This window comes from Pinus tabuliformis, chromosome 5_1 (assembly GCF_031772625.1).
Source record: "Pinus tabuliformis cultivar Carrire ecotype Pingquan chromosome 5_1, CPIR1, whole genome shotgun sequence".
NCBI classification, from domain to species: domain Eukaryota; kingdom Viridiplantae; phylum Streptophyta; class Pinopsida; order Pinales; family Pinaceae; genus Pinus; species Pinus tabuliformis.
Genome location: NC_142305.1, coordinates 837,545,407 through 837,565,591, shown reverse-complemented (window position 1 = coordinate 837,565,591; position 20,185 = coordinate 837,545,407). Strand labels below are relative to the sequence as shown.

Sequence of the window (20,185 nt, the reverse complement as noted above, 5' to 3'; positions counted from 1 at the left end):
GCATTTACGTGGTGGTGGATTGCCTGACGAAGTTTTCCCATTTCTTCGCCATCTCAGCCCGGTACTTGGCCTCACAGGTGGCCGAACTGTTCTTCAAGGAGGTGTTTCGGCTACATGGTCTCCCAAAGACCATTGTCAGTGACCGGGACAACTAGTTCATGGGTGGATTCTGGCAGGAGCTATTTTGGTTGGTGGGCACTGAGCTCACTCTAAGTACTAGTTATCACCCTCAGACGGACGGGCAGACAAAGATAGTTAACAAGTGGTTGGAGGTCTACTTGTGTAACTATGTGACAGGTCAACAACGAGTATGGATACGGTGGTTGCACTTGGGTGAATACTGCGACAACACGACATACCACATGTCCATCTGTATGTCTCCATTCCGAGCTTTGTATGGTTACGATGCATTGTTGTTCGCTGACGTTATGTTTGGAGATAGCAAGGCCCCAAGGACCAAGGATTGGATACAGGAGAGCCAAGATATCTTGCGAGCTCTCAAAGATAACATGTGGATGGCCCAAAACCAGCAGAAGCTTTATGTAGATGGGCAGAGTTGAGAGCCAGTTTGAAGTAGGGGACTCGGTCTTCTTGAGGCTTCAAACGTACCGGTAGTCATCGTTCAAGAAGAAGGGGGCCGAGAAGCTCAAACCCCACTTCTATGCACCATACCGTGTCACTCGGAGGGTTGGGAAGGTAGCATATGGGTTGGAGCTACCCCTGGGGAGTTGGGTGCATAACATCTTTCATGTGTCTTGCCTAAAAAAGGCCTTGGGGCAGAAGGTGACGGCAGCTACAGAACTACCCCCTATGGACGATGAGGGGCATTTAGTGGTGGAGCCAGAGGCAATTTTGGATACTCGAGAGAGGCACTTGAGAAACCGGCTCATCAAGGAGTTTTTGATCAGATGGAGGGATCTGCCAGATGAGGGTGCCACCTAGGAGGGGGAGCAGATACTACAACATCCTTCGTTGCAGTTGCTTGAGGACAAGCAATGTTTTGGTTGGGAGGACTGTGATATTCCCACTTAGCATTTTGCTAAGTGAAATATCAATTTTGGCCATTTTTGCTATAATGCACGGGTGCACTTAGGCAATGTGGGTTTAGAGGTCCCACATATGATTTTTGGCTTAGAGCATACCCAAACATTAGAGTTGGAGAAATATTGCAACCTTAGTGGAGCGTGGGGGGCACTTCATGATAATTTCGGCCCACATGAGGAATACGCTCCCATTGGAGCGGAATTGGTGTGGGGAATTCGAGCTAGGCCCACATGGGTATTTTGGAGCCTCCTTGACAAAAAGGGCTGTTGACCCCTACTGGTCAACTACCCATGCAGTGCACCCCGTCTTTTCTTGACAGAAAGAAGCAGCACCTGATCAGCATGTCCGTGCCATCCTGCCATCATCAGCAGTTTGATCTTTCTGATTGTAAACCCAGTCTGCATGTATTAACTGTAAATAATCTTAGCAGACATGAAGTCATGTATGTAATTTGTCTAGGTGGACCTAACTTTCTGATGATAATCTAAGTCCTGGAAGGTTTTTTGTCTCACCGATCCACGGATCGGCAGAGTTTTCCTTCAAACCTGACCCCAAAGCCGGGATTGATTTTGTCATTAGAACTTTAGGGGAATCCTAGTGTGTTGATCTGCTAGATTATCGTTGTGTCGCAGAGCTGGGTGTTCTATGAGGGTCTGTATTAAGTGGGTTCATCCCTTTGAGATGTAAATTGTAAAAATCATGATGAAATGTGTCTTGAGGGTTGAAAATGTTGTAAATCCCCTCCTGAGTCCTAGGTCCTAGGTCCTAGGTGATGTTTCCAACGGCTTAGTTTGATGATCCATCTTAAAATGAATTAAAAAATTAAAAAAATGAATAAAAATAATAAAATAATAAAAAAATTAAAAAATGAAGCAAAAACCCTAACTAATAAAATAATAATATTTTAAGTTAATAAATCGACGGATGAGATCAAGAGATGTCTTGATCCTCATCAACGGTCGAGATCAGTTCTACATGGATCACCCAAAACTAGCCGTTGGGATCATTTCCTTTATATAGGGTCTTAGGGGGTCATTTTAGATCATCTGATCTGTGAGTCTGTACTGAAAAGCTCTCTTGTAATCTGATTTTCTGGTTAATAAAAAGACTTTGGGGTCCAAATCGTGCTGGTGTTACTCTCTGGGATTGCTGTGAGATCTTTAATTTTCTGCATATTTCAGTTTTTAGCTGTTAATCATAGCTTTTTTTTTAAGAGTAGTGTGAGCACAGGTATCTTGTTCACCTGCTAGGGTTTGAGGGTTGCTAGGGTTTCTGAAATAATGGCAGGTATCTCCATTATTTTCTGAGATCTAGCAGCACTCTTTCTCTCTGTGCTGATGGTTGCTTGAGGTGTGCAGGAAAACCTTTCTGAAGGAAATTGTGGGCGTTTGGGGAAGTTCTAGGCTGAACCAGCCGACTCCCACAGGCTCTTCTGTGCAGAGCCCAGCTGATTGCCCTAGGTTAATCATTAAGAGTTTCTTTTCTGTTTTACATTGATAGATTTTCTTTCTGTTCACAGTGAAGTTCAAAATTTCTGATATATTGAAAACAATTACTGCAATTATTGTCAAATCTGGCTGTCAAAGGGGCCAAATCTGTACATTTACTAGCTGTTCTAGGGTTTCAATTTTTCTGATCTAGGGTTTTCAGTTTTGTTTTGAGGCTTATATCATTTCTTTGGTGATTTTGTCCATTGCAGGTACAGGGTTATCTTTTCGGTAGCAAGGGTTTTGTAACTTTCAAGTGGCCTGCAATCTTTCTTCTGTTCTGTCCACAGTCGGAAGCTGGAAAACACAGTCAACACTCAGGATTAACACCTTAAAAAACGTTGTTGGCCTCGCGTTGAATGATTTGTTACTCCAGGATTTTGAATCAAGTTTCAATCTTGTGTATGGTGGCAACGAAAATTTGCTGAGAGCTTTCCAACGGTGATCCGTCGATTTATGATTATCCCCGCCGTCAGCCTGCGCATACACAATGCTCTAAAAAGATTATAATCTGCCATCCCCGTCTGCTTGTCTCCAAACAACTCACGGGTTTGCATCAGGAGATTTCTGGATGTACACTTTTCTCATTTACGTCAGTTCCCTGGAGGCTGCACATTTCAGATTGCTTAAAAAGATTCACGTGGAAAATGACTGCTGCAGCAAATGCCTAGCATAACTTATGAAAACGTCAGATAAGAGCTCCGCTCAGATCTCAAAATTTGCGTGGCCTGGTCGTGGAGCTCCTGGGTATATTTCTTCAAGCGCTTGCGTGGTCACGTTTCTCAAACAGCGAGTCATTGGCATCGAAATTTTGATCTCTACTGGCTCCACGACGAAGCACACCACTGCATTTGATTTGAGGGTTTGCATAAAACCGTTTTCAAGCCGTCTGCTATCAATACGACCGGGTGAAGTATCGAAATCATTCAACGCATAATCCCATCGCCTCAGGTAAATTTCGCAGGTCATCACGTCTCCAGGCAATGCGTCCTTTTTGTGCAGTGACTAAATCATATAAGTGGTAATGCCGCATCAGACTTCCGATCTTCCATTGACGGCTAGGTTTTCCATACATAAATCGTGCCTTGTTACGTTTTCCAGTTCTATTTCCATGCGTTCATCACAGGTTAAATCGTTTTGATGTATATAACGTTAGCAGCGTAGTATTTAGCCGTCTTCGTAGGTTATGCTTTGGTTTTTCAATACGTAGGTTATTTTAGTTTAAAAGTTTTATTTCATAGAAATGTATATATGTTAGACTTAGGCTTTAGTTTCATTAACTTAGTTTTTATTTCTTTAGATTTAATGATTTTAGATTTTTTTATTTTTTTAGATTTGTATTTTAATGTTTAGCTTTAGATTTTAAATAGCTTTAAAGTTTTGTAATAAAAAATCAAAAAAGAAAATGTTTTTGTTTTAGCCTTAGTTTTGTTTTTTTTTAGTTTTAGATTAATTTTTTAAATTTCATTTTTTAAATTTATTTAAAAAAAAATAAAAAATAATATAAAAATGCTTTGTTAGATTTTTTTAATCTTAATTTAATTTTTTTGTTTAGTTTTAAAATTTTAAACTTTTTAGATTTATTTTTAATTTCCATAACATTGAAAAATAAAAATTAAAAAAGGATTTAAAAAATTTTGAAAAAAATAAAAATTTTGTGGAAAATCATTTTGCCAGTTTCAGTTGCTTTCGCGATATATCTTTCATGCTGAGATCTGAAATTTTCAAGTCGAAACACGAAACCCAATGTCTGGTTAATAATTCATGATGCTCATGGTGGTTTAAGGCATTTATCTCTTCAAAGCTTTTAGTTGCCGGATATTGTTTTGGTCACATGATTTAGCTGATGATAGATGGTTGCTGTTCATGGTCCATGTTTCTTTATCATTTAAAAAGTAATCATTTAAAAATTGACTCCACAAGGCACTGGTCTATTAAATCTTTAAATCCATCTAGTGCTTATCACATCGTGTATCGTGTCTCCCACCCAACTGTTTGGCAGTTGGTCTTCATCATCTCGCAGGGTCTACCCCCCTTAGCCGCGGGAGACAGGCTTAAACGGAGGGATCGGGGATCAGAGTGACAGCCCCCGGTCCGAGCGTTGTCGTGCCAATCTGCGCGACAACAAGGGCAAGAGACACTCAATTTGTCATTCATTCATCTTTTGCAAAATTGTCTTTTGACAATAGCACAATTGATTTGAAGTCAAGTCTACAAGTGTTGTTTAGCACATGACTGTCTCCGAGCAGAGATCTCAACCCTTGCTTCGGTGCACTTCGAGTGCCAGCCCAAGGAGGGAGTCCCATTTCAGTTAGAGGTTCAGCTACAGCAGTGCAGGGATTACGCAGTTCATGGTGGAGGCACTCCGGGAGGTTGAGGAGTGAAGGCGGAGTGATGTTGAGGAGTTAAGGGTGGTTGAAGCCGAAACCTGGGGATAAGGTCGGGAAAGTAATTTAGTGTGGATTGCAGCTATTTTGGAGGCCATTTGCAGCAAGGTTTATAGGTGGGTCGAATCACCCAGCATTTGAGCCATTGAGGGAAAATAGGGCAGAATTTCCGAGGTCAGCCATTGGCCAAATCCTTCGTTGGTTATTTTGGGTATTTGGTGGAGAGACCGAGATTAATTTCCCAGAATTTTCTAAGCACCGGAGAGGGCCCGAGCAGCAGTTCTACTGAGCCAGCAGCATATTTCTGGGCAGTTTCAGCGCAGAGCTAGAATAGTGCAGTAGCAGATTGGACTTATCCTTCATTTTGGGCTTTCTTAGCTTGCCTTGAGCAAGCCCAAGCGCACTCTTTCCAGCACCATATTGTACACCCTTGTTTATCAATAAAATGGCTCAGCAGCGCAGCTTTTGGTGTAATTTCCTGATCTAATTGTGTGCTTACTGTTTAATGGGTTTTTGTCTATGTTTGCTTTGCATATTTACTGTAAATTTTCCCTAGGAATATTACATTGACCTTCAACTTGGGTGAAATAACTCGCTCCATTTTTGCTTCATTATTACATTCAGCCTCTTCTGAGATAACACAGCCCACAATCAGCTGTAAATGTCCTTCTTATGGCAATAAACTCATCCCTTCTTAATGCAGACTTTGACCCCACAACCCAGGAACTCAGTCAGCATTGGAAATGAAGGGAATGACATCCTCCTTGAGCAATTAGATTCTTCCTGCTATCAAGATTTGCCTCCAAACACCTGCAAGAAGATTAGCGCACTTTGGCAAATGGAAATCCAACTAGGGTGACAATTAAATTCACCGAAATTGGGAAAACCAACTAGGGTAGCAATTAAATCTACTGAAGTTGGGTTGAGGATCTCCCTTGAGACGCTCTGGTTGAACTCTCTTGAGCTCTTCTTTAGCTGCAATTAGAAATGGTAAGTTTAGGATGATCCACAAATAAGCTCCTTTCCCCTTTTTATAATTTCTCTTTGAGCTGCTCCTAGAATTTATTTTTAATATGTTTTATTAGTAGGGGGTAGTTTCCACTAAATAGCTTTTGCTGCCTTTTTAATAAAATAATAATTTGCCGGCATTCTCCAATAAAATATTATTTTTCCCTTTTTAATCAACATTACCAAAATTGGGAAAAATTCTTTAGTGATTCCCATGCTCACAAAATTGGGAATATTACAATGCTGGCTGAAGAGATAACTAGGAGAAAATTTCTCCTATGGGGTCACCCACTTTGGGTGGGTAACACATATATGGGACTTTCTTTGTAGTTTAGACCTTGCCATGAGACATGATAAATCAATCATGAAAGGGGGAAAGATTAAAATGCATGAAGATGGTAATGAAATGATGAGGTGTGAAAAATGGCTCGGGGTAATGAAGGGAAAACACCTACCTATGTTACTAGTGGTACAACTAAACTCATAAGATGACACTTATCTAGAGGTAAATTATGAACACATTATGTAACAACCTAGTAATTGACAACAATTTAGGGAGTTATGAGCCATTTTGGGATATGCCAGTGATAACCATGGGCCATGACCCTCATCCAAGAAGCAACATCATCATATGCGAGAGGTAGAGTGTAAGGTACAACACTATATAGGGTCTCCATCAAACACCTGACACATGAAGGTCAGTTGAGCAAATGCTAGAAATGTCTTCAGCCAACATCTGTGGATAATCCATAAATCTCGTGGAACTGTTGGTTGTGATCAGAATCATAAGTGCATCAATCATCCAGTCACCCTTACAAGTCATGCGGTAATTGAGGTAACACAGTCTATTAAACATTGCACACAGGCTAAACAATTTACTCCTTAGTTGACAAAAATAATAATACGGTATACATTAAATTGGTAATATCTGATCCATAATGTGTCCTTTCCTCAGGTCCATGTTAATTCTTGACATTGACAAGCTCTTTTGAAGCCCTTTTAGTAGTATGACACCTAGAATCCCAATAAAATAAGTTTCTTGAGTCTGGACATCTGGAAATCCAAGTGATTGAGATGGAGATCATACCTAGAGTTATTTCAAATATTTGAGGTGCAGGCTTTTCATACCCAACTTCTGATGATATTATGATTGCATTGAACCTGGTCAGAATAATACAAGGAGCACTGTAAGCACATGAATGATACAAACAAGACGTCATCTGATCATGTGAAATCATATATTTAGTAACCGATGAACATTTTATACTTACAAAATGATTTCGATATACTCTAGGGCAATGAAAAAGGGATTTCGAAAAGAATGTTACAGATATTTAAACCAAGCTTCAGTCCGATGGGATCGAACCTTGATAGTATTACATTTTATTTTCACTTGCACATTTACATGCTCAAATTGGTCGCTTGCTTCACATGTCAAGAAGAAATAATTGGAAACTGTGTACAAATATAAAAATGACACTGTCTAGCCTCTTTCCTAGCCATAATTTGAAAAGCACATAGAACATACAAATTGACAACCTTCAGTATGCAACATAATGGACATGTCAATCTCTAATAATAGCTTTTAGAATAGTAAAAACTCAACTTAAAATGGACCATCACCCCAATCATTTGTTGGCCTAAAACAAAGCAAATGAGGCCACTCTCTCTACAACTTGCAATACAACTTAAAAATGCAAATGCAAATGACTCCTATCCGACAAACTGTAAGAAGCACAAATGTTGCTTTTGCAAGTAACATAGATATATCTGTAATCGCACATCAATAAATGATTGAATATTAGATGGATGATATACAATGATCCTTTTGACAGTATATAATTATACATTGACGGTCATGAGGTGAAGTGATGTGAGACATGATGCTTCACAAAGGACCAATGTCCTTTTGCCATACTTCATCAACTCCACAATTGTTTTCTCAAATTTGTCTTTGTCCTACCATTTTTTGCATTCATTTCATGTAATTTCATAAAGAATCTTCTGAACTGAAGAATTGCTGCCGCTTCTGGCTTCTTTTTTAATTCTGGCCACTGACTTCACTGTTACCCAATCAACCCCACTTGCAGATAATGTGACAGGTATTTTTTTTGTCATCCGAAGAATATAGTAACTGTTGATGCCAGTGCATCAGTCATAGATATTCAGAGTCATACCATAAATAATTTTCCTTTCTTCAAGGATGTGAACACGTCACCACTACAAACCTGATTCCTCATGAACAAAATTTCTAATTTTAACTGACTTTAGACACTTTCTAAATTTTATATTGGCCCTGTTACCCACCCAAAAGTGGTTAACCCATAGGAGAAAATTTTATCCTCCTTGGACATCCAGCCAACCAGCCAGCAGCCCTATATGATCAGCACATAACATGATAGTAGGATCCTCCACTTCTTGCTCTGGGCAGATTTCTCTCTCCCATCTGGCATTCCTTATTGAAGGATGATGGATCATCCATCGACAAGTACTTTAACTTTTTTGCACTCATGTACATTCACTTAATGTTATGGGCATACTAATATGGATGAAGGGGCAAACAAGATAATTGACTACTCTTGATTTTATTCTTGTTCTCTCATTTCACCTGGGAGGTTAGTCTTTGACTCTAGTCCAGTGGGACCTCCTCTAAGGCCTTAGGGTTTTAGAAAGGGAACCACTGGAGAGGCTTTGATTCAATTAGTGTGTCCATCAGTATTCCATACTTACCGCTTTCCATATTTCCCCTTATTCATCTCCATTCTTTGGGTTGGTGGTAATTGGTCATTGGGATTGGCCCCCTTTCATCCTCATCCTTGAGTCTAGGCTTGGAAAACTTTTCCTTAGAGGCCAATGTCGCTAAAAGAAAGATAAAAGAAAAAGAAAGCAACAATGAAAGAATAAGATAAAATGCAAAAGATGGTTGGGACATTCGCTTAGCGCATTGGCAAAATCCTAGCATGAGTGCTACCCCCCTCATTAGCCATCACCTTGTGCCTCAAGCACATGATGCTTCATCTATAAAAGGAACTCTAATATTGGCTCAACCCTAATGAGCGATAAACTAACTCATCATTAAACAGTAATGGAAAGTCTAAAAAAAAATCAAGCTTAGGCTCCTAAGCTATGCACCTAAACAAAAGAAAATCATAAATCAATAAAAGGCGCACCAAATGGGTGGAAAAAGTAGGCCAAAGAAAGGGGTAACTCATGCCTCCACAACTACTCCCTCCTTGCATTTATACACTCAAGATGTTGGACCTCCATTAGCTGGTCACTTGGCTATGGCACCTTGTCTTGAAATCTTTCCCACGCCATAGCCACCATTCTCACACACATGTGGATTAATGGGCTAATTTGGGACATGTCACTTCTCCTTGGGGGCTGAAAACACCTAATAGGGTTATCCACCTAACCATCCTTAACATAAGGAAGTAACATGTTTATGGGACTTGATCTAGTTAGACATTTGAAGGAGAGCTTTGATTGAAGTATTTATGTGCCTGCGATATTAGGTGTGGTCCACTATGATACATTTATGGTTATTATCCCTAATGGTTGGTGATTTCACTTGATTTTGAGTAGGGTTTTGTTAGGTGGTGTCATCACAGCAGTAGAGGCTTTTGGAGAGATGATTATCACACCATTTAGCGGCATACCATAGGTGATTTTACCCATTCTAGACAACAAAGATGACCTTGTTGATGTAGCGATGCCCACCTAGAGCAGAATGTTGGGTTATATGATGTTTCCACATAGTACTTGACACTTCAAAGTACTCCCCATTAGAGGAATTTTGAGGTAAAAAGTGGGCCTAAAAAAATGTACTAAAAAATTAACTTTAAGAGAACCAATAGGATTCAAGATGATGATGTCATCTCAAGAGGAGAATATTTTGGAGGGAAAAGAAGAAAATTGTTTGTTTAGCTGTATTTTCAGCTTATCTCCTTGTAGGTTTACTCAAATGTCAAGTGTAGACACTCGTTGGTTTTTTCATGTAATTTCAATTTTTTTCTTTGTGGTTCTAGTCAAAAGTATGCAGAGTGGGTACTCGCTGGATGTGGAATTTAATTCCACATCCAATGGGTATCTACACTTGACATTTGAGTAAACCTACAAGGAGATGAACCGAAAATAAAATAAGAAAAATTAGTTTCCTTTCTTTCTTTTTTTTTTTAAAATTCATAACTCTTATTTTATTATTTTAACTATTATTTTCCTTAGGAGGCCCATTTTATACCTCAAAAATCCCCTAGTGAGATGTTTAAACACTAAGCTAAGAAGGCTTGGAGTTGGATTTATAGATGATGTGCCCAAATGGATACAGGACACACCTAGGCGAACCTTGACACTGTTTGATGGGTGTTGCTTGTCCCATAGCCCGAATGGTGATGGTTATCCTTGGGATGATAGGGGAAGGCTTGCACATCAATTTTTGACCCTAACACTTGAGTATGTTGGTGACACGTCACCCGTCTTTCCTTTTACAAGGTGACATAGGGCATTTTGGTGATGAAGTCTTGGTATGGAGGCATACCCATGGACATAGAGCTAATTTTTGGAGTATGGAGCATTCATTAGCCTATTTGTCACTTGCTTGTCGCATTTTGAGCTCCTTTGGCATTAAAGAGTGCAACTAGGGGCTAATTCCCCTTCCTAGAAGCCTTTTATGAATAATATATATATATATATATATATAGTATATATTCCTACTAGGAAATAACAGTGATAAATAAAGCAAAATTCCACATGCAACACAAAAATTAACATGCAATTAGACACCCACAAATTCAGCCAAAAACTGTGCCAAACTGAGCCATTTTATTATATAAGAGGAAGGTACAAAATCTATATGGAATGTGTGCACCTAGGCTTGCTAAAGCAAGCTTGACAAACCCCAGGTGAGAAATTGTGTTGCCCAGATGATGGAAGCACCTCCTCTTCAAACTCTGCGCTGGCCTTGGAAATCTGCAACTGTTGGCCAGAAAGAGATTATTGTTTGGCCCCACTAGAGTGCTCATAAAATTCTGAGAAATTAGCCTTGGCCCTCTCCTCAAAAAACCCACAAAGGCCCAGAAAGGGTTGGGCTTAGTTCCAATCTCCGAAATTACCACCAATTATAGCGTGCTCCTCAATCGGCTATGTTACCCACCACTTTGTGTGTGATATCCCCAGGAGAAATTTTTCTCCATGATGAGCCTCAGTCGGAAGCCAACAACCCCTTGATGCCTCCTACTAACTCGTTGTGCCATTTCTCTACCACCTGAGCCAACGATGTGGTCCCTCACCCACCTATATTGATCGTATGTTTGAAGGTGGGCCTCTTAAATCTAAGGGCATGTCTTGTCATTTGGTAATTGAGTATTGGGTTTACTTATCATGGATTATTCTAGGTATGGATTGATGGGGGGATTTGGCGGAAAGAGTGGGCTTAGTTTGTGCTCCTGTCCCCTTAATCTCTTTTGGTTGCTACCCTTGCATCTTAGTCTCGTGGGATCTCCTTTATTGACCATTTGGTTCTAGGGTGGTACTACTTGGTGTTGAAGTTTCTAAGTTTACTTAGTTTAGAAACCCTTCATGCACTTTTTCTGATTTATTTCTACCTACTTGTTATTTTTCTTTAACAAGTTATTTACAAAGTAAAAACTGAAAATAAACACCAGTGCATGCTCAACATATTATAGATTAGCAACTAAAAGAAACAAGAACAAACACACCACGTGACACCATTATTTTTGGACCAATGTCCTTGGAAAAACCCAATGCGGGAAAACCGGTGCAGATATCCGAGGGTTTTCTTATTAAGCAATATCAGAGTACAATCTGGGTGCCAAAACTAGCCTACCCAACAGAGAATTTCCTTAGCAGCTATACCTCACAGTTTGAGAGAAATCTCCTGGCTGAAACCCCAGAAAATCCTTCCGACAGCTCCTCAACACAAAACTGCTCTGCAACCCCAGCGTCTGCCCAATCTAGACTGCGTCAGCCCCTCTCTATCTCATGCTGGCCCTGCATAAGCCCCAGGAGGCCCTGCGTCAGCTTCTGGGCCTCTGTGTCAGACACCCTGGCCTCTCTGGTGCTCTGCACAGCACTTGGCTGCCTCTGTGTGGCCTTGCGTGAGCCCTTGCTGGCTCTGCGTCACTTTCCTTCGTTGTTGCGCTGCTCTCCCCGCACAATCTCTGCCTTCTTTTTTTCTCTGTACTCAATGCTCCTCAACTGCTCTCTCGATCACTGATTCTATCTCTCTTAGCAAACCCCGCTCTAGAGAATAGAATGACTAATCACTCTAGTGTGTTCTCCAAGTGACCCTCAAGCCTCCTCTTATACTTTTCCTGTTGACATATCAACGGTCGAAATTAAGTCCCTAATCAATGGCTAAGATTAGATCTGGCTTGATCCTGTGTCAGACACGCTGCCTCTCTGGTGCTCTGCACAACACTTGGCTGCCTCTGTGTGGCCCTGCGTGAGCCCTTGCTGGCTCTGCGTCACTCTCCTTGGCTGTTGCGCTGCTCTCCTGGCACAATCTCTGCCTTCTTTGTTTCTCTGTACTCAATGCCCCTCAGCTACTCTCCCAATCACTGATTCTATCTCTCTTAGCAAACCCCGCTCTAGAGAATAGAATCACTAATCACTCTCGTGTGTTCTCCAAGTGACCCTCAAGCCTCCTCTTATACTTTTCCTGTTGACATATCAACGGCCGAGATTAAGTCCCTAATCAACGGCTAAGATTAGATCTGGCTTGATCCATGTCTTTTGGACCATTCTAACACAAATTCATATTAATACACATTAATATTTTATTTTCCCTAAGTTTAGACTTAGGGACTCCAATAAAAATATTAATTATTTTAATATCTCCTTATTTGTTTAGAATCTGCCCAAACCCTTTTTGGGTATTGGAGATCTCATGTGCCCCAACCTCTCCACCAAATTTCGTGGCTAGAGCACATCCGATGCTACCCCAAATCAACACTCCCTCTTAGTGAGGATTGTGCTCTAGCAATACTCCTCACTGAGTATTGCTTTGATCATCCGGCATTGGTACCTGTGCTGGTGCTAGGCCTTCCTGCCCAACATCCTCTGCACTGCTGCATCCTGTACTGCTACCCATGGTTCTGCCACTGCCACTGTTGCATCTGTATGACAACTCCCTCTACATCTGTGTTGCCGCTAGTCCTTTCTCCCAACATTGCATCTGCACTGCACCTCCTCTCATCATGTTGCATCGTTCTTCCCACTGCTACACTGCAACTCAATTACTGAGAAGTAACTGATCTCCCAACTGACCTCGCTGTTGGGCTAGAAACACCCACTGATGCTGAACCTCCCTCTATCGCTGACAAGTGCTCCCTCTCTGACCTCTACGCTGCTACAACAACTCCCTGCATCTCGTACCGTTGCACACCTCTTTGTGCCTTCCTGCACTGGTGCAAAACTCCTGTGTCTCTCGCACTGCTGCCATAGTTTTAAAATTCGGCCGATTCGAAACGGAAACGGCCGAGTTGATCCGTTTCGTTGCCCAGAAGTGTGACTCGGTTGAAGAAACTGTTCGGTTGGCCGAGTCAGCCATGACACGGCCGAGTCATTCAATGACTCGGCCGAGTCATGGCTGACTCGGCCAACTCGGCCGTTTCCGTATTGACTAGGCCGAGTCATAAACAGCGGCCCGTAACCCCATCAAAAAAACGATTTGACATTTTTTTAATGAAATTTTAAGGTGTTTGCTGATTGGTTTGGACTCTAATGTGTTTTATGAATTAGTTAAATGTTATTTGGGGTCCATTTCCCCCTCCCAAACCATATTTAACACACTCAAATGCTCTCATTCTCTCACAGCCATCTCATGCATTTGAGTGAGAACTTCTTTGAGAGTTAGTGAGCAGTTCTTGAGCTTGTTTTTGGAGCAGCAGTGAGGAGTCTTGGGCAAGCATTGTAGCTGAAGTGAGGAGCTTCTTGGGCAGCCATTTGGAGCAGCATTGAGGAGCTGATTCTTGGAGCAATCTTGAGGAGGCAGTTTGTGCCTGGAGGTATTTTTTTCAGCTCTATAAATCTATTTTTGCTTATTAAATTTTAGGTGCATATCTAGAAAGCCTAGAGAGTGTTTTTTGTCAAAGAAATGAACATTGAATCAATGTTTTTTTTTTCTTCATTTTCAGATTGTTTGCTTTCATTTCCTAGTCAAAAAATGGCACCTAGAGTGAGAGATCCTGCTTGGGCATATGTTGAAATGGTTGATAGTCAAATGCAATGCAAATTTTGCCATAGGAAAATTAAGGAAGGTCCTGGGGTCATTAATAGGCTGAAACAACACTTGGCAGGGATTAGAGGCCAAATTACTCTATGTACGTCACCAGAAATTGGGGAGATTAGGAAGCAATTGTTGGCCAGCTTTGAGAAATTTAAAGAAGATAAGGCTAGGCAAAGAGACATACAGGCTGAAATTGGGAGGAAGAGGGAGATACAAAAATGATGGCTACCAACCCCAATTATGATTTTGAGGGTTCTTCCTCTATCCCTCAAACTGATACATCCAACCCTTTCCGATATGTTCCTCCCTCTTTTGGTTATGTTCAAGATAAGGGAAAGGGTAGAATGAAAAAGGGTGACGTGACTATCAAAAGTTATTTCACTCCCTCCTCTCCTCCAGATGCACATGGTCCTCAAGTTAGTAAAAGTCAAATGCAGCCCACTTTAGATGACCAGTGGAAGAAAGAATTGAGGGAGACTACTTGTGAGTACACAGCTAGATGGTGGTATGATGTTGATATCCCCTTTAATGTTGCTCGTTCACCATATTATGAGCCTATGTTTGATGCCATACATGCTGCTGGAAAAGGCTTCAAAGGCCCTACTATGCATGAGCTAAGGGGGTATCGTTTGCAGAAAGAAATTCAATCCATTAATGAGTATTTGAAAGAGTTCAAGGACTCATGGGCAAGAACAGGATGTACCATCATGTCAGATGGATGAACTGATCAAAGAAACCGTACCATCATAAACTTTCTTGTCTTCTACCTATGGGGAACCATGTTTTTAAAATCAGTTGATGCATCTGATAAGGTAAAAGATGGCCACTTGTTTCAGCTATTGGATCAGGTTGTTGAAGTGGGGGTGGCTAATGTTGTTCAAGTCATCACAGATAATTCCTCTAACTATGTTCTTGTTGGTAAACTGTTAGAGGAAAAACACAAGACTATCTTTTGGACCCCATGTGCTGCACATTGCATAGACCTCATGCTTGAGGATATTGGAAAAATAGATTGGGTCAAAAACACTATAGATCATGCCAAAAGCATAACCAAATTTATCTACAATGATACAATGATTTTAAGCCCCATGAGGAAACGCACTAGGGGCAAGGATATTATTAGGCCTGCCATCACTAGATTTGCTACTCATCTTTTGACATTGCAATCTATGCTTTCCCAACATAGAAACTTGCAAAAGATGTTTTCCAGTGATGAATGGAATCAAAGCAATTGGTCTAACAAACTGGAAGGCAAAGAATTGAAAAAGAAAGTCTATGAAGAAACTTATTGGAGAAAGGCAGCAGAGATTGTGAAGCTTGCTGAGCCACTAGTTAAGGTGTTGCGGTTGGTGGATGGGGAAAGGTTCGCTATGGGCTTCATTTATGAGGCTATGGATCAAGCAAAGGAGCAAATAAAGACGGTATACAAGGATAGAGTGGCAAAGTATGGGCCCATTTGGGCAATCATTGATGAAAGATGGAACAATAAACTCCATCGCCCTATACATGTAGCTGGGTATTTTTTGAACCCACGGTATCATTATAAAGCTAAGGATCCAGGAGCTTTGAGGGGGGAGGTCAGAGATGGACTGATTGATTGCATTGATCGCATGATCCCATTGGAGTCTGATCAGCTGGAGATACACCGACAGGTCACAACCTTCACCAATGCCTCGGGTACCTTTGGGAAGAACCTAGCAAAGATTGCAAGAGAAGCAGATGAGCCAAGTAAACAAAAATTTCAATTTTCAAATTCTTAATAGTTTTACTTTTTTTTTTAAGTTTGTTAAATCGTTTATAATTTGAAAGTTAGATATAATTTGTAATTTTGTTGAGCTAACTCATTACACTCCTATGTTTTTTGCAGCACAATGGTGGGAGGCCTTTGGTGGCCATTGTCCTGAATTGCAAAGGTTTGCAATTCGTATTTTGAGTCAAACTTGCAGTGCAACTGGGTGTGAGCGCAATTGGTCTGTCTTTGAGAGGATTCACACAAAGAGGAGAAACCGTTTGGATCAAAAACGGTTAAATGATCTAGTTTATGTCCAATACAACCTCCGGCTCAGACGAAACCAATTGCTGAACAAAAGACCTGATTCAGATCCCATTGTGTTGGAAGACATTGATCCAACATCAGATTGGGTAGTGGAGAGTCGTCCAGCAAAGTTTGATCCTGATGAGGATCTTGATTTAGATTTAGATATCGAGACATCAATTGAACTTGAACATGCTGTTCAGTTGAATGCAGATCCCGATCCACTAGCCTCAGTCTCACAGCCAGCAAGGACTCCAGTTGTAGGTGCTTCCTCTGTTAAGCCACGACAGAAGTGCAGCCGCATATCTACTCTATCTCAGCTTGCATCTGCTGCAGTTGCACAGCCTGCTAGTGGTACCACTTCTACAGTTGCAGTTGGAGATGATGATGATGAGGAGGAGCCATGGGGCCCCCTGTCTGACTCTGATGATGATTCAGAGATTGATCGACATGATCTTGGCTCCTCTGGCAGTAGCTACTAGCCAATAGTACTAGTAGTCTAGTACTAGAGTCTGGTCACAGTTTACTTTTGTTGTAGAGGCCATTTCTAGCCTCCTTGGTTATGTGTTTTTTGTTTTGAGTCTTTGATCATGTATGACAGTTGACTATGTATTGCCATTGGACAGTGCACTGGGTGCCATTTTGATATAATGGATTAGTTCATGAGCCCACTTTGATCATATGTTGTCTTCCATCTATATTATAATGCTGTGTGTTTGGAAACATGAATGGACATCTTTAAAATTATGTTTAAAATCTTTAAAATTATGTTTTTTTATTAAAAAAATAAATATTTAATGTATTTTTTACAACGACCGAGTCATTGAAATCGAGCCGGCCGAGTCGATACCGAGTTGGAGTCGGAGTCGGAGTCGATCCTCGGCCGAGTCGGAGTCGGAGTCGGAGTTTTAAAACATTGACTGCCGCAGCCTGCGAGCTTTGCGCTGTCTCGGGACTCCTGCATTGTAGCTCTCTCTGCTTCTCCATCCGCATCCGTCTCTACCCACTCAGCTAGTCCTGCTACTCCTCATCGGGGCTCCCGTAGCAAGGTCTAATCCAAGAGGCTGGGTACCTCAAGGATCCTGCCCCTCATCGCCTGTAGTCCGCCTGACTACAGCTCGATGTCTCCCCACTTCCGCTCAAGTGGTGCGTGTGCACTCATGGCACAGTGATCGTCTGTCAAAACTTCCTTCTCTGCCCTTGCTGGTGCTGCCTTAGTCTCGAAAGACTCTCCCTTACTCTTCTTCCTTGGGCACTAGATCACATAGTGACCCATCTCCCCATAGTGGAAGCACTTGATCTTGGAGAGATCTCCCTTCTTCCGCTTCTCCTGCTTTCCCTCAGATGCTAGGGCGACATCCTCCTCCTCCTGCTTGACCTTGATCCCTTTGCTGTTGCTACTTGTCTTCGACTGTCGTCTGATCTCTTCCTAGTGAAGCGCTGCCCAAATCTCGTCCCAAGGTGGGAGAGTCCCTCTGCCCAGGATACTCTGGACAAACACTTCCCAATCTTCTGAGACAGCATTCAGGGTTGTCCTCACCATAAGTTCCTGATCTGGTGTCGCTCCTATAGCAGTCAACTGGTCTCGGATCTCATTCAGTCCTCCAAGGAAGGTGTCAATCGATTGACCCTTCTTCATCTAATACGACCTCATCTGGTTCTCGAGCAACATTCTTCTCTGCACAGAAGTATGCTGGTACAGGTTCTTGAGAGCCTCCCACATCTCAATTGTCGTTTCCTTCTCGGCTATATGTGGTACCACATGATCCTTGACCCCGTCAAGGATAATGCACTTGGCCCTCACCATCGCCTTTTCGTACTTGTTGTTATCATTGAGGTTGACTGGGATAGCTATAACCTTCAAGGCGAAGTTCTTGACACGATTCCTGTCAAGCACTGATAAGATTCTGCACTTCCAGACCGCGAAGTTCGATGCTCCATCCAGTTTACCCTGGTCTCTTACCCCGTGTAGTGCCATGATGCTCCTCTACTTCCCTCCTGGAAGTTCTCTGTTCGACTCCTCTAAGTCTCTACTTCTCGTCTGGAATTTCTCTTCTAGACTCCCTCTGAATCCTGATTTCCCTCCTAGAAATCCTTCTGTCGCTTGTTGAGATGCCTCCTACTCTGATTGTCTTTTGCAACTGCACTGTTGATCTAGGTTCCTCGGATAGAAACCTTCCGTAACAACTCCTCTGGCCCTGCTTTGTCAGGTACTGTTCTGACTACAGTGCCTCACCCACTCCACTCTACAATATTTCTGTGGCCTTCTAGACTCCAGCCACTACCTCTCTGTGAACTGCGTCAGCCCCTCTCAGCCTCACGCTGGCTCTGCGTCACCCCAGATGGGTTTGCGTCAACCCTCTAGCCCTCTACGTCAGCAACGCTGGCCTCCCTGAGGCTCTGCGCAACTCCCGACTTCTTCTGCGTGGTTCTGGTTGGCTCTACGCCACACTTCTTAGCTTCTGCACTGCTAGAAACAGCTTCTGTCACCTCGGGACAACTGTTTTTTGTTGCTATTGCTCCACTCGGCTGATGTCTTTTAGTCCTCCTGTGATCTGCAATCACGCTCTGATACCATGTTGAAGTTTCTAAGTTTACTTAGTTTAGAAACCCTTCATGCACTTTTTCTGATTTATTTCTACCTACTTGTTATTTTTCTTTAACAAGTTATTTACAAAGTAAATACTGAAAATAAACATCAGTGCATGCTCAACATATTACAGATCAACAACTAAAAGAAACAAGAACAAACACACCACATGACACCATTATTTTGGACCAATGTCCCCAGAAAAACCCAATACGGGAAGACCAGTGCAACTATCTGAGGGTTTTCTTATTAAGCAATATCAGAGTACAATCTAGGTGCCAAAACTGGCCTACCCAACAGAGAATTTCCTTAGCAGCTATACCTCACAGTTTGAGAGAAATCTCTTCGCTGAAACCCCGGAAAATCCTTTCGGCAGCTCTTCAGCACAAAACTGCTCTGCAACCCCAGCGTCTGCCCAATCTGGACTGCGTCAGCCCCTCTCTGTCTCACGCTTGCCCTGCGTCAGCCCCAGGAGGCCCTGCGTCAACTTTCTGGGCCTTTGCGTCAGACACGCTGGCCTCTCTGGTGCTCTGCACAGCACTTGGCTGCCTTTGCGTGGCCCTGCGTGAGCCCTTGCTGGCTCTGCGTCACTCTCCTTGGTTATTGCGCTGCTCTCCTGGCACAATCTCTGCCTTCTCTGTTTCTCTGTACTTAATGCCTCTCAGCTGCTTTCTTGATCACTGATTCTATCTCTCTTAGCAAACCCCACTCTAAAGAATAGAATGACTGATCACTCTGGTGTGTTCTCCAAGTGACCCTCAAGCCTCCTCTTATACTTTTCCTGTTGACATATCAACGGCCGAGATTAAGTCCGTAATCAACGGCTAAGATTAGATCTGGCTTGATCCATGCCTTTTGGACCACTCTAACACAAATTCATATTAATACACATTAATATTTTATTTTCCCTAAGTTTAGACTTAGGGACTCCATTAAAAATATTAATTATTTTAATATTTCCTTATCTGTTTAGAATCTGCCCAAATCCTTTTTGGGTATTGGAGATCTCAGGTGCCCCAACCTTTCCACCAAATTTCGTGGCTAGAGCACATCCGATGCTACCCCAAATCAACACTTGGGAAACCCCAACTCTGGGTGTGTGGTCCTGCTCCTTTACCCATGCATATTACTTCCTTTCCACTCACTATACCTCCATTCATCTTTTCTCCCATCCTGGGTCCACATAGGGCTAGCCTCCCTATCCCCTTGCCCTCACCTTGGGTCAGGCCTAGAGTGATGCCCCGGAGGTTGAAGCAATTAAAAGAAAAAAGTGAAAAGCATAATTGGTCACATTTAACAAAAAATTGTACCACAAAATGCAAAAGATGGTCGGGACAAAATAATTAGCACGTGGGCAAAATCCATTGCATGAGCTCTACCCCAATC

General features: G+C 42.0%; 1 protein-coding gene across 1 annotated transcript in view; it reads right to left on the bottom strand.

Annotated features, from left to right (window-relative positions):
* Positions 1-20,185, bottom strand: part of LOC149167487 (Haloacid dehalogenase-like hydrolase (HAD) superfamily protein) — a 413,892-nt gene that overhangs the window by 67,739 nt on the left and 325,968 nt on the right. The window contains exon 8 of the mRNA XM_089430500.1: positions 7,014-7,087. Within this exon, the coding sequence (XP_089286626.1) occupies positions 7,014-7,087 (74 nt within the window). The remainder of the gene's footprint in view (positions 1-7,013; positions 7,088-20,185) is intronic.